We start from the raw sequence: 15857 nt of genomic DNA on the forward strand, positions 1-15857 counted from the left end.
CCTGAAGCTAGCATCCAGTATATGCATGGAGGTTCCTCCAAGATAAGAGATTTCATGGATTCAAACGTCTTACTTGTTCCTCTTGTTGGACCCGTAGTAAAGGACATATAGACAAATATTATCACCTATGCAGACCGTTCACTTTTAAAGTTATTGTTTTATATCCTATTGTTCTCTTGGTGTTGTACTGAGAGCCAACAATAGAAAACTGTCTAACTACTGTTGACTCAAAGAAGAGATACAGTATGTGGTTGTTGCTTTCATGTACTGTTCCTTTCAGTAAATACCAAGAACCAGTAGGGCTCCTGGACAGAAGCTCCCCTGCGCATTGAGCATCCTTAAATAAAGCCAGTCAACATAGAGCAAAGAAGTCAACAAGCTATTGCCGGTTCAAAGACATACAGTGCAAAACAAGTAGCCGTATAGAAAGTATGATTGGCAGTATAACATGGCTAGCTCTATTGCAACTGTGAAAAGGCAACACAAAGCAAAGACTGCTATTTAGGGCACCATGTGCAGCCAAATACATTGTTTCCGATAAACCAACGCTACGACCACTACGTAGTGGGAGTGTGCATGGAGAGAAGGTTAGTATACATTTGTCACCTCCCTGAAAATGGCAGTGTTTAGAAAATCACTTTACTTTCAGTCAATACATTAATCATATACTGACCCATCAAATCACTCACTTCAGCTTTAATCTAGATTAAATAAATTGAAGGCAAGGGGATTTTATCATAAGAGACAGCCCCATGGTGTTGGTAGATCTCCCCCATCCCAGCCTTTAGCAAATATTGTTTAAAAAATCATGCCGTTTACAAAAAAATCAGCTGAATTTATCTAAAAAATAGTCATCTAAAAGCTTAGAGTCCAACTCTTTACTCCATCTTTGGAGACCTTGAGACTCCAATGTCATGAACATAATCAGTTTCCAACAACATGGCTATTGAAAGTAAGCAGTTAACAAATATTGTTCCACAAGCATAAAGACACAATGGCTACTGCTTGATTCTATTTCATATGGGGTCAGTTTCCGAAGGGGGTTGGCGGAATAGTCGTTTGGATTTAAGAGGACCGGTCTGTAAAAAATAAATAAAATAATAATAATTTAATGAAAAGATGGCCTTTCAAATGAGGACCTATTTCACTTAAAAGTAACTGACTGTGTCACAAGGTGGTGCCTTGCTTAAGGAAAAGGAAAAAGGCTAACCGGTTTGCATCGATTTGAGAGATCCTCCAAAACATTGTGTTTCAAGCAAAACAAATAGGTCCTCTGATTAAGAAATTTGTATAAAAAGGCATATAAGAAACCATGTGCTTGTATACTATCCAGCAGCATATATTTTCCCATGAAACCATAGTAGTTAACGGCCTAGTTTTCTTTGTTTTCTGTGTATTTCAATTTTTTTCTGCAATGGTTCATTAGTAAACATAAAGCCAGACACCATCCTTTACAATGTGACTATACTTCCACTAGCATCTTGCAGGTTGGAATTCTTTTCTTCTTCTAGAATGCAATAAGGTCAATTTTTTTATCCTGTAATATATAATATCGGCTCTCCTATATCTGCATTTATATAATTTAAAATAGAACATCTTATTAAAAACATCCAGATATACATAGATTAGGAAACGGGTAACAACATACCAACATAAACTAGAAATAATTTTTGTCTGCAGACTGATATATACAACTGTGGTACAATAAATGTCTTTCAGTCATGCGCTATCTATACAGATCATATTGCTTAAAAGAAGGGGGCATTTGGTTAGGGGGAATCAGGGCGTAGAGATGGACAACATAGTCAGGGGCAAGGACTCCCAACCTGACATATAGAAACACACATCTGAATGTCAGGGCCTAGGGGTTTGAAGGAACCATTAACAATTACAAAAGAGGGCGATAAGACAAGTAGTATGGAGTTGGTGGAAAGAAGGGTGTTGGCGGGATTGGTTTGACGGTAGATGGACCCATATATCACTGAGATATTTACACATACTGGCTAAAGAGCCCTATGGGGCAGGTGCTGAAAGGGCCCTTCCTATTTCTTGGTGGAGAGCTGAGCGTCCACCTCCTCCTCCACCTTCAGCACGTGCCACTGGGCGATTGGTCTCCTGGGGTTGGCTAGCATATCTGACCAGTGGCGCAGCTCTGTCCCCGAGCTGTTGAGACCCACAAAGACCTTGCCGATGGCATCATTCTTGCCGATCTTGTCATAGTCCAGAACAGTTACAACAACTTGAACTTTCTGTAAGGGGAAAAGTAGGGAAGGAAGAGAATGGAAGAAATGATGAGTTTGGAGGATACACACACTGTACAGGTAACTAAAGTAATGTACTGGTAACATGTAAATCTCACAGACTATAGTCATGGAAGTTCTATGATTTGTGTAGTGCTGAGAAGTTTTCTTGAGCACCCAGTATTCACCCAAAATAACAGAGAATGTGTAGGTAATAATGTGTCAAGGCCCCAGACAACCTACCTCCTCTATTGAGCACAACGATGAAGGCTCTGCTCGGCGACCTACAGATCAACCGTGGCTAATTTCCAAATACCAAAAGCAGTACCATTAGAAGACAAGTGGGTGTAACTGCCACCCTGTCAAATGCTCCTGACTAACAGAGTGGCCTATTTGGGTGAAGAGGGATATGCTCCCTCGAAGAGCCAGTCCTAAGTGCTTTTAGCAGCTGATACCATTTGAAGACCGGGCCTGAATCGTTCCAGAGTCAAACGCATAACAGATTGTAAGCTTACTCAGAGGTCAACCATTCAGCCTCAGCATGTGTTTATTCAAAGTGTCTCAGCAACGAGGGATGACCCGTGCGTCATCTGCTGGAAGGGAATACGAATCAGCACACTAAGAGCTCTGATTAAGTTTCGATCCACATGAGAGAGAGGAGCTGCTCTACCTGTGTAGGTGCCGAGTCACTGTTCCCCCAAAGCATGTAATGAAACGCTGCACCAAGTCCCTCAGACTGTCAGTTTTAGATTTTTAGATTTTTAGTCATTTAGCAGACACTCTTATCTTTTTTTTTTCATACTTGGGGTCAGGTGGCTTTTAAAGAGATAGTTGACCCCCCAAAATCACTTTTGAGGTATCACAATGACAGAGACATTTGTATTTGGGTTGTTCTATCCCTTTATGGGGAAGGACCCTCTGTGGAGGCGGGAGTGTACTTAGCAGTATAGGCTTCCTCCACTGTCTCCCCTCTCTCTCTCCAATGAGTGTGTATGGGATATTCTGATTGGCATCCTCACAGGCTAGGCAGGGTTAGGCTGCGAATTGAAATGGAGGCACGTGGTACCAAACTCGTGGTTTCTGAGCTGTGAAGTGCTAAATCAATTTGAGGCAATTACTTTTTTAATGCCTGGCGTGTTGACGCCTGCTCACAGATAATTCCCCCTTGGCACAATTTGCATGGACTTTATCTTCTTTAATTATCTGGGCCTAGTATCTTTAAAGTGCTTTCTCATAATGCCATTTGTCCTCAACCATAGTCAAACAGTGTGAGCGCCATACTAAACAGTACTCTATATACATTTCATTGCACCGAATCAAAAATGTACTGAATTCCACTGTGAAGAAGAGATATTTCAATGTTCAAATGTAATCGTACGCCAAATGCATGTAATCAGTGATGTGTTGAGAATTGCATTACTTCTCACCACTCCCCTGTGTAATTGTCTTGTAAACTTTTGAAATTGAGGCATTTAATGAGAATGCAAATGGGGGGGAATTCCGACCCGAGTTTTTATGCATTTTTCTCTCTATTATTCTCTCTAGTATTCTGACCTTGAACTTAAGCATGAGAACAACATGCTATTCACACGCTATTCGTTTGGAGTGGAGATTAACGAAATGAAGGTGTGGCGGAGGTGTGTCTACAGATACGCTGCATTCTGAACTTGACTTAATTCCCTCATAATTCTAACCCCTTTGCGTGCGAAGAAACCATGAATAAGGTTGATCGAACCTGCCGGTTCCAAGTGGGAAAAGCATGTACTTTATTTTTTCTGATAGAAATAACAGCATTCTCCATGCATTCTTCATGTTAAATATTAGTCACTATTAGGAGCCATCGTCAGTAATACCCACATACATTTATAACTGTCAATTGGGTGTTAGTTTCCTTACATTTGTTTGCATCATTCCATTCCATTCCATTTACCTTTATTTCCTCTGCCATGTCCGTGTAGCTGTTCCTGAGGGTTGCTAGCATTAGTGGATCATATTAGGCTAACATTCTGCAATAATTTGGGAAATTTTTTGAGTCATTATGGAACTCAGACCACATGTAGCAGTTTAAACCTGGAGCCTGGTGCACGGTTCACCATGACTGGACAGTTATCATACAGTTCCATGATTAGTGAGGATCAGGGTAGATTTATATAACTATTGTTCAAGCCTTATTGTACACCTGTTTCCACCTTCCAATACTTCATGGATTGAACTTGAATATTTCAACTTTCAGGATGAATCAAATCACATATATTTGGGTCGTAAATGCTATCCAAACCTGTTTTATATGATTCATACATACTTTCCTAACCCTAAATTTGCTTAACTAATCTACAAGATCAGAGTATTTTTTGATCTACCAGTTGGTGCTGGCCCCGTGTACCTCAGTTGGTAGAGCATGGCGCTTGCAATGCCAGGGTTGTGGGTTCGTTTCCCACGGGGGGCCAGTATGAAAAAATTGATGCACTCACTAACTGTAAGTTGCTCTGGATAAGAGCGTCTGTTAAATGACTAAAATGGAAATGTAAAATGAATATGCATATATTTAGATGGCTTTCTTTCATTGATCGCTATATTCTGAACCCGTTCTTTCGATGTATTTTAGTCTGTCGACAAAATTTGAATGAAGGGTACAGCGTATTTAAAGGAATGGCTTAAAATTAATGTAATTAATGTTGGCCAGCAAGTGGGAGGGTTTTCAGCAGTTGAATTACATTTATTCAATGTGCGCAAGGTAGCTACACCTGTAGAGCGCATTACGTGCCTGCATTAGGTAAGTCTGAATACCAACGACTGAGAAGTGCGTAGGAAAGGCATACATTTATTACGTCTGAATCGGGCCCATGATGAATAGAGCCTGAGACTGATTATCCTGTACAGGCCAATGAGCACACATTCACAAGCTAATTTTAAGCCACCAAATCATATGGAAATAAATTATGTATCATTAAGGCAAAATGTTGGGAAATGTCAAAGGTAAATATATAGTAAACATGATTGACATTTTATAATCCAGATGTATGTCTAAATAAGGAATATAGCCAATATTGTGTGTGTGTAACCATGCTTTAATCAATGTATGTATCTTATTTTTTCAGAAAGTGTCTTAGTCACGCCACCAATATAAAGAGATAAGGGAAAGAGGCCTCAACTGGAAAGCGCACGTAGCTCTTGTAAGAGTAAACAACATGTGTTATTGGACTTTGAAAGATAACGGTGGCGTGACAGTGAAAGATGTTAATCATTTATTTTAGGGGGAGTAACTATGTATTCTATGTAAGCATGACTATGCATTTGTATGTGTATATAAGGAGATATTTAAGCCAAGGGCAAGCAGGTGCTCCATGGAGCAGCTCGGCTTTGTTACGCAATAATAAAGTCAAATTTTTGCATTCACAAGCTCCAGTTTCTTGAGAGATATTTTTGAGTTAACTACTTTAGAATCAAATATCTCTACGACATAAATGGCGAGCGTTGCCAGGAGTTGAAAACAGGGACCATTGACGGTGGACATCTGCGGTTGTGAAACGGCTTGGACGGACCATACAAACAAAAGCGGCCGCTTTTAAAAAGATAAGCCAAGTTCTTACTCATATAGTATAAAGTTTGTGTGGTTCGATCCGGGGCCCGGCCTCAGCTGCAGAATACCAAGTACAGTGAGGGAAAAAAGTATTTGATCCCCTGCTGATTTTGTACGTTTGCCCACTGACAAAGACACGATCAGTCTATAATTTTAATGGTAGGTTTATTTGAACAGTGAGAGACAGAATAACAACAAAAAAATCCAGAAAAATGCATGTAAAAAATGTTATGAATTGATTTGCATTTTAATGAGGGAAATAAGTATTTGATCCCTCTGCAAAACATGACTTAGTACATGGTGGCAAAACCCTTGTTGGCAATCACAGAGGTCAGACGTTTCTTGTAGTTGGCCACCAGGTTTGCACACATCTCAGGAGGGATTTTGTCCCACTCCTCTTTGCAGATCTTCTCCAAGTCATTAAGGTTTCGAGCCTGACGTTAGGCAACTCGAACCTTCAGCTCCCTCCACATATTTTCTATGGGATTAAGGTCTGGAGACTGGCTAGGCCACTCAAGGACCTTAATGTGCTTCTTCTTGAGCCACTCCTTTGTTGCCTTGGCCGTGTGTTTTGGGTCATTGTCATGCTGGAATACCCATCCATGACCCATTTTCAATGCCCTGGCTGAGGGAAGGAGGTTCTCACCCAAGATTTGATGGTACATGGCGCCGTCCATTGTCCCTTTGATGCGGTGAAGTTGTCCTGTCCCCTTAGCAGAAAAACACCCCCAAAGCATAATGTTTCCACCTCCATGTTTGACGGTGGGGATGGTGTTCTTGGGGTCATAGGCAGCATTCCTCCTCCTCCAAACACGGCGAGTTGAGTTGATGCCAAAGAGCTCGATTTTGGTCTCATCTGACCACAACACTTTCACCCAGTTCTCCTCTGAATCATTCAGATGTTCATTGGCAAACTTCAGACGGCCCTGTATATGTGCTTTCTTGAGCAGGGGGACCTTGCGGGCCCTGCAGGATTTCAGTCCTTCACGGCGTAGTGTGTTACCAATTGTTTTCTTGGTGACTATGGTCCCAGCTGCCTTGAGATCATTGACAAGATCCTCCCGTGTAGTTCTGGGCTGATTCCTCACCGTTCTCATGATCATTGCAACTCCACGAGGTGAGATCTTGCATGGAGCCCCAGGCCGAGGGAGATTGACAGTTATTTTGTGTTTCTTCCATTTGCGAATAATCGCACCAACTGTTGTCACCTTCTCACCAAGCTGCTTGGCGATGGTCTTGTAGCCCATTCCAGCCTTGTGTAGGTCTACAATCTTGTCCCTGACATCCTAGGAGAGCTCTTTGGTCTTGGCCATGGTGGAGAGTTTGGAATCTGATTGATTGATTGCTTCTGTGGACAGGTGCTTTTATACAGGTAACAAGCTGAGATTAGGAGCACTCCCTTTAAGAGTGGGCTCCTAATCTCAGCTCGTTACCTGTATAAAAGACACCTGGGAGCCAGAAATCTTTCTGATTGAGAGGGGGTCAAATACTTATTTCCCTCTTTAAAATGCAAATCAATTTATAAAATTTTTGACATGTGTTTTTCTGGATTTTTTTGTTGTTATTCTGTCGCTCACTGTTCAAATAAACCTACCATAAAATTATAGAGTGATCATTTCTTTGTCAGTGGGCAAACGTACAAAATCAGCAGGGGATCAAATACTTTTTTCCCTCACTGTAGGTCTCTCTAAATTTAAGAACCAGAAAATTAGAGACTGGGAGCTTTTGGATTAAAAAATACATGTTAAGGGATAAAAAAGTAAAAAAATAATAAAAAACCCTTGAGGGTTGCAATACGTAGAAAATACTAAGAGTAGATCTGCTCGGTCCGAGTGGGTGGGCAGTCTGTTTGGGTCGGTGTGGTTCATTCATTGTGGTTGTGTAGGGTGAGTTATCTGTTTCGTTTGGGTTGATCATTCGGTCAGTGTGATTGCATCCGTTTGACTAATTTGACTGTTTTGTCTGACGTGTCTTGTACCCGTCAAATGTCACTCGGTTTGTTTGTCTGGACCGTCTGTTCAGGTCATCTGATTCATTTGTTCGTCCTGCTGGTCATTCTGTTTAAGCCATTGTGATTCAATTGGTTGGGGTTGGGTTGGATGATTCATCTGTCTTATTCAGGGTGCTCATCTGGACGGTCTGATCGATCTGTTTGATTTGATTGCTCAATTCGTGCATTCAGTCATCGGGGTCGCTCAGCTGCTCATCTGATGCGTCTGTTCGATTCGGTCGATTCATTTGATTCATCTTGCTGATCACTTTGTCTGGGTCATTTCGGCACGGGCGGCTGTCCATCTGTTTGAACGATCAGAGAATAAATAGGTACAACGTCCTACAGATACCGCTCTAAACGTGTCGAGGAAGTGTATCTTTAGAGGGCCGCTTAGGTAGGCAGAAATCCTGTGTAATACCGCTTTTTTCTGTGTCAGAAGAAAGGGACGAATTTACAGGTCGCTTAGGAAAGCGTAAGATAGAAGTCCAGTAAGGGTGTGTCGAGGAAGTGAATCACCTATAGGGCTATATATAGGTAGATAGAAATCCTGTATAAAATCGTATTTCTTGTGTCAGGGAAGTGAATCAGAAAGGGTCCATCAGGTAAAAAGATAGGTCATCCGGAGTAGGTGACATAAATTGGAGTTGACACCGGTCATCCTGAGTAGGTGAACGGGTTAAACAGCCACTAAGGCTTCAAAATATAGAGAAAGTATTAGATAGAGTAGGTCTGATCATCTCATGTGGATCAGTGGTTTGCTTGGGCTACTGTGAGTCATTTAACTGTCTGATTCATTTGGGCGCGGGTGGCTACTCATCTGTATGAATCAGAATAATAAGAAATCCTGCAGATAATAGCTTTTTTTCTGTGTTGAGGAGAGAAACTGTATTTGAGGTCGTTTGAAGTTTCTGTCTTTGGTGGAGAAAGGTTGGCACACCTTTACTGGACTGTTACTTAAGTGTAACCTGGTAGGAAGGACGCACCCGGTCTCGCACCAGGAGAGGAAGAGTGAATGGTGTGTGAATGCTCATAGGGGTATAGCTGAGTGATTTAAAGCTAAGAAAAACACTAGCAAGGGAAAGATTCATGAGGTGTTCCACACAAAAGAAAAGTGGACATCAGGAGATAATAATAATAATAATAATAATATGCCATTTAGCAGACGCTTTTATCCAAAGCGACTTACAGTCATGTGTGCATAAATTTTTTGTGTATGGGTGGAGATATTATATTATTATTACATAAAGAGACTGTCAAATGCCCATTAATAATAAATAAGTTCTGACCAAACAATAATCAAAGAAGCACAAATAGTTTAACAATAAAAAGTGAATACTAATATAAAAATAATTAAGAAGGAGAAATATATAAATAGGACGAATACTAAAATAGATTAAAAAGGAAGTTAAAAATATAGGCCATTAATATGAATAAAACGGCGGTAGAAATACTGAGTGCTAGGTATCCCTTAGGTAAGGAAGAAATAGCGAAAACATCAAAAAAAATGGGAGAAACGCACCAGGAAAATGGGCACCAAATGGCCAGAAGGAGGAACATTTGATGTCTCGGTGTGTGAGGAAATGGAAACACTGATAAAGAACCATAAAGCAAAAGACACAGGAAAGAAGAGAAGCGACAAAAGAAAAAGAGAAAAATAAGTACTCAACATGTTCAAAATGGAAGGAGAAGGATTGCTAAAGAACATGCGAGAAGCCAGAAACATAAAATATGATGAGAAAACAAACAAAAAGAAAGCAGATTGGTCTGTGGAACCTCCACCATATGTTGGTGGACAATATCCCCAGGTGTCTGGAGTAGTATCAATAAAAGGAGAAATAGAAATGGAAGAAGAAAGACCTTTGTTTACATCCTCCCAAAGGATGGAAAAAGACTCAAAGAAAACTGAAGGAATCAAGCGAAGGGCAGAAATCAAGCCAAACAGATTGGACTGCTATGGAGAGCTGAGGGAAGCATTGGGAAGAATGAAAGTGACGAAGAGAGATGATGGAGAACTCTCAGATGAAGAAATGGCAGATATTGAAGCAACAAACGAACCAATAGAGAAAGAAATGGACAGGATGAGGAGAATATTGAGAGAAAAGGAAGAAATAGAGAAGGAGCAGAGTGAGGTAAGACAGCGGACAGGCAGAGAGCTAGAGGAGGAAGAAGGAGCAGCAGCTGAAATATGGGGAGATTGCAATCAAGGCGTAAGGGAAGAAAGATTGCGGAATAGTAGAACATTGAGAAGACCTGAAAAATACAAGGGACAATATCCAATTCTAATAAAAGGTACCCAGGCTCACTATGTTCCGAGGGGATCACAGGACCTGGAAGGATTGGTTGCCCGTCTGCCAGATTTGCATGATGGGGCAGGAAAATGGATAAGGATTTTTGAGGAACAAACCATGGGGAAACTGCTGGCTGTGGGGGATCTGAAGGCACTGTTGGCAAGGGTGGTTGGAAAGGCAAAAATTGAGGATATACTGGGGAACAGTGACCTGAGGAGAGAAGTGAGTGACCCACAAGGAGATGGGATGGACTTTGATTCACACCGCCCTGGAGTCTGGCGAGCACTGAGACTGGAATATCCGGCAAGAATTGACCCCAAGTCACTGAAAGGGGGGACACTGGGAGAAACTGAGAATCCAGCTGCCTATCTACATGAACAGATGAAACGATGGAGATTGGAGACAGAACGAGATCCAGAGAGGGACCCACTGATGACAACTCTATTCCGAAACTCAATAATAGAGGCCATGCCCCAACCAGTGAGAAGCAGGCTGGAGGATGTGGTGGGACTAACCTCAAAGACACACAAAGAATTCTGTGACCATGTGATACATGCAGTAGAAAAACACAGAAAGGATGAACAGACTTACAGAGCAGGGGAGAGACATTCAGAGGAAATTGACTCAACTCCAATTGGAAGAACTGACAAACAGAGGGAAGAAGAAAATCCAGGCCCCAGTAACAGCACCTATGACTAAAACAGGAATGGTGACTGCAGTCACTCCAGGAGGGCCATATCCGCCTCCCGCGCCACAGGCCCAAGTACAACCCACATAACCAGTAGTGAATGTGTATGCACAACAACCCTGACGATGGAATAATAACAATAAACAGCAAAAATCTCAGCAAAACAATCAAAAAGGAGGAAATCGGGGCCCACAAGGGCCACCTGGAATTTGCTGGGGATGCCAACAGCCAGGGCATATCAGACGAAACTGCCCCACAAACCCCTGGCAACAGCAGTGGAACAGCAACCAAAATAATTGGAAGCAAACTGACGGCTGGCAACAAAATCAGCAACAAATCCAAGGTCCTGTGAATCCATGGGCAGGGCCTAATCAGGGGTACTAGGGGTGCCCAGAGAATCCTACAGGGGAGGGTCAGTTTCCAGTACTAACTACGCGAGCTGATCAAGAACCTATGCTGCAGGTTCAAATAGAAAACAGAGGCACACCCATGATGGTCGACACTGGAGCCACTTACACCTGTGTAAGTCCAAATTATGCCTCTCACCTCCCCATGTCTGGCAAAATATGCCAAAACTGTAGGATTCTCGGGACAAACGCAGTTAATTCCAATGACAGCTCCAGTTCGCCTAATAGCGGATGACAAATCTGCAACCCTTCCTATACTTGTATCAGAACACACCCCTGGCAATCTATTGGGAAGAGATGCCCTATGCAAAATGGGTATACAAATTCGATGTTCCTCCGAAGGGGTAATTATAGACAAGGCAGGGTTAAACTTACAAATGGTAATGAAACAGGATACAGCAAATGTTTATTGGTTAGGGAATATTGAGACAGATGTAGATAAGGTAGTCAGGAAATGGGGAAGGTTTATTCAGGCTCAGATACCAGAGGCAGAAAGAGGAAAGTCAGAATATCATTGCACCATGCAATATGATCCTTATCGTGATGATCTCTTAGAACAACTGTGGTTGTTAAATGCAAATGGGAAATCGGTACCAATAATGTCTCAGTACATAATTAAAGGAAAACAAGGAGCAGCAATGGAGGTGATGGACATGGACGGCTCAGACTTTGTGGCAAAATGGTACAATGTTTCTGAAGCTGCCCCACACATTACCTTGCTGGTGAACAAGGGAATGGAGGCAAAGGATTTGGGCCCCATGATGAAGCGAGCAAAAACAAGACAGATAACCCATTGATTTATCACTCAAAAGATAAAGCTTTCATCAAGATACACCATACCACAGTAATGACTGGGGACCCAAGGGAAGTGGAAGTTACATCCCAACAGCTAGCACAGCTAGGGGAAGCAACAGAATTAGAAATCCAGCACAGACAGGAAATTGAGAAAAACATACCTGGTAAAATCAGCAAGTCCTGTGTTCGTCAAAACAAAGCCAGATGTCAAGCCCCCTTGGAGGGCTCAATAACATATGAAACCTGAAGCAGAAGAGGGTATCAATGCCACAATCGAAGGACTGATAAAAGCAGGAGTACTGATAGAAACACAAAGTTGTTGTAACACACCTTTATTGCCGGTCCTTAAAGCAGATGGGAAAAAGTGGAGGCTGGTACTTGACTTAAGGGCCATAAATGACATAGTACAAGATTGGCCTGCTGATGTTCCAAACCCTCATACGCTACTCACCAATGTTCTCCCAGAAGCCAAATACTGCACAGTGATTGAACTATGTGGAGCATTTTTTAGTGTGCCCCTGGCAGAAGAGTACAGACACTTGTTTGCATTTACCTACAAAGGCAAACAGTAAACATATACTCGGACGCCACAGGGATTTAAGCATTCTCCACATGTGTTTATTCAGGTGTTAAGAACAGACCTAGAAGATCTAATACTAGAAGGAACATTGATCCAGTATGTGGATTATCTGTTGATCTGCGCTCCCTCCTTAGAACAATGCCATGCTGATTCTATGAAGGTTTTAAAGTGATTGGTAGAAGGAGGACACAAGGTGTCAAAAAACGAAACTTCAGTACTGCCAATCTCAAGTTGAATATCTAGGAAGAACATTTGCGCATGGGACAAAGGCAATAGCCCCAGGACAACTGGAAGGAATCAGCAAGGCACCGCTCCCTCAAACAGTTGCTCAGATGATGACGTTCCTAGGGATGACTGGATTCAGCTCAGACTGGATAGAGGACTATGCGGTTAAAACTGCTCCTCTGCGAGAAATCATGAAAGAAGCAGGACAACTACACCTTAGAGCAGGGGTGTCAAACGTACGGCCCGCGGGCCGGATCAGGCCCGCAAACGGGTTTAATCCGGCCCGCAAGATGATAAAAAATAAATAAAAAAAATTCAATAAAATAAACTGCTGTTCCAATTGCGTCCACTGGATGGCGCAATAGCAATTGTGTTAAGCAAGCAAACTGTTTATACTGGGGCAGAGCAAGTAGGTCAAGCACGTGCAGCCAATGAGCTACTTTGTTTTGCCCGCGATATTTATTACGGCTTCTACTTTTAACATTATGTGCTTTGGCACCCTCATTGCCCCAATATGTCTCTGTCAAAAAAGAGAAAAGTGGATGCAGAGTGCAGAGTGTTCCAAGAAAAATGGTCATCCTACTTAATCACGGAATTGAATGGGAAAGCTGTATGTTTGGTGTGTTCAGAGCATGTTGCAGTGCTGAAAGAATATAACCTTCGTCGCCACTATGTGAGTCTTCATGCCGACAAATATGACAACTTTCAAGGACAGCGGAGATGAGAGAAGGTGAATGAACTGTTGGCGGGTCTGAAGAAACAGCAGTCTGTGTTTACTCACAGCCGAGACATCAGTGACGCTGCAGTGAAAGCTAGCTACCTCATTGCTAATGAAATCGCAGTGGCTTCAAAACCATTTAGTGAGGGTGAATTTGTAAAAACATGCATGATGAAGGCAGCGGAGATTGTGTGCCCTGAAAAGCGGCAGGCTTTTGCAAATATCAGCCTGACAAGAAACACAGTTGCAGACAGGATTTCCGATCTTTCAGTGGATTTGGACAGCCAGTTGAAGCAAAAAGTAAAGTCATTTATTGCGTTTTCGGTTGCAATTGATGAAAGCACGGACATTACAGATGTTGCACAACTGGCAATTTTTTCATCCGCGGAGTTGATGACACATTGACCGTCACCGAGGAGTTCGTGGAGTTGGTGCCGATGACAGATACAACGACAGCAGCTGATATTTTTACCGCACTCGTCGGGCGCGCTGGACAGGGTCGGAGTGGACTGGTCCCGCGCTGTCAGCCTGGCTACAGATGGTGCGCCCTCAATGATCGGGAAAAAAGCAGGCGTTGTGACAAAGTTCAGAGAGAAAGTGCAATCTGCAAATGGAGGATGTGATTTTTTGACTTTTCACTGTATTTTGCACCAGGAGGCTTTGTGTTGCAAGTCATTAAAGATGGATAACGTCATGAAGGTGGTCATCCAAACTGTTAATTTCATCCGATCCAGAAGCCTGAATCACCGTCAGTTTGACAGCCTTCTCAGAGAGAAAGACCACATCTATGGCCTGCCATACCTCACTGAGGTAAGATGGTTAAGCCGAGGTGCTGTGCTGAGGCGTTTCTTTGATTTACGAGAAGAAATTGAACAGTTCATGGAAGAAAAGGGCAAACCAGTGTTAGAATTTCATTCCGCAGAATGGATGCCGGACCTTGCATTTATGGTGGATGTTACAGAGCACCTGAATAACTTGAACAAACAGCTGCAAGGGCGCAACAAAGTTGTCACGCAGTATTATGACAGCATACGTTCTTTCAAGTTGAAGCTGTCATTGTGGGAGACGCAACTTGCCGGTGGTGATGCAGCTCACTTCCCCTGTCTGAAAAATGTGTGCGCGACCCAACATGTGGCAGACATAAAGCGGTTCAAAGATAAAATAACGGGACTGTTACGGGAGTTTGAGCAACGCTTTCAGATTTATGTTTATATGTTTTTATGTTGATGTGCTATTGTTTTTAATTGATTTTATTTTATTTGTATATTTAACCTATTCTTGACTCTGTGGTTCTTGCACTTGTTTGGGGAACAGGATTTCATTATTTTTATCTACGTTTCTGCCTGAGAAATGACACCCTGATATAGTTCTGTGATCTGTGAAACAGTTCTGTTAATCACTGAGGCATTGTGTGTTCTTTTTCTTTAGAATTTTCAAATAAACTTGACGTGTTTTATGATTAATAGTGATGTTGTGCTTGTACTATTTTGGACACACTGTCCTCAGGCTCCAGCTTTATGTTGTATGTTGATCGTATTAAAACAAAGAAAACAATCTGAAGTTGTTGTTTTTAAGTTATATATACCATGATTTTTCCGGTCCGGCCCACTTGGGAATAGATTTTCCTCCATGTGGCCCCTGAGCTAAAATGAGTTTGACACCCCTGCCTTAGAGCAAGCCTGGAATGGAACAGTGATGCATTGACTGCATTTGAAACAATGAAGAAGGAAATGCAGTCAGCTCCGGCAGTAGCAGCCCCAGATTACACAAAACCATTCTTGTTGTATGTGGCAAACACATGTGATAAGTATGCGACGGCGGTACTTATGCAAGAGACATGCAGTGGAAGACGAAAACAACCCATTGCTTATTATAGTTCTAAACTAGATTCCGTTGCTCAGGGATATCCTCCCTGCTATCAAGGTTTAGCTGCATTACAATATGCATATGACAAAGCGTCCACAATTACTATGGGATACCCGGTAACAATACATACACACCATAAAATAGTGGAACTGATAGAAAAAGGAAAGTTTGTTCTTACCAACGCTAGAACATTAGAATACATGACTCTACTGACCTATCCAGATGTTTCCATTAAACGATGCACTACAGTAAATCCAGCTGAAAGAATCCCTTTGGAGTTTGAGGGACAAGCACATGACTGTGTAGCAGACTCATTGACATTTACTCGATTAAGACCAGACTTGGAGTCAACCCCGATGTCCAGTGTGGGGGAAGAGTGCATAGAAGAGTATTTTGTGGATGGATCCTGTTATAAGGATCATGTGGGAAATCATGCAGGCTATGCAGTAGTACAAAAGCAAGGAGAATATTTTAAAG

General features: G+C 42.1%; 1 protein-coding gene across 3 annotated transcripts in view; it reads right to left on the bottom strand.

The window, feature by feature from the left end:
• Positions 1–213: 213 nt before the first annotated feature.
• Positions 214–15857, bottom strand: part of LOC123491257 (synaptotagmin-1-like) — a 184051-nt gene continuing 168407 nt past the window's right edge. For all 3 annotated transcript variants that reach the window (XM_045221504.1, XM_045221506.1, XM_045221505.1), the window contains one exon: positions 214–2249. In XM_045221504.1, coding sequence (XP_045077439.1) covers positions 2043–2249 — 207 coding nt within the window. In that variant the 3' untranslated portion in view covers positions 214–2042. The remainder of the gene's footprint in view (positions 2250–15857) is intronic.

This window comes from Coregonus clupeaformis, chromosome 7 (genome assembly GCF_020615455.1).
Source record: "Coregonus clupeaformis isolate EN_2021a chromosome 7, ASM2061545v1, whole genome shotgun sequence".
Lineage (NCBI taxonomy): Eukaryota > Metazoa > Chordata > Actinopteri > Salmoniformes > Salmonidae > Coregonus > Coregonus clupeaformis.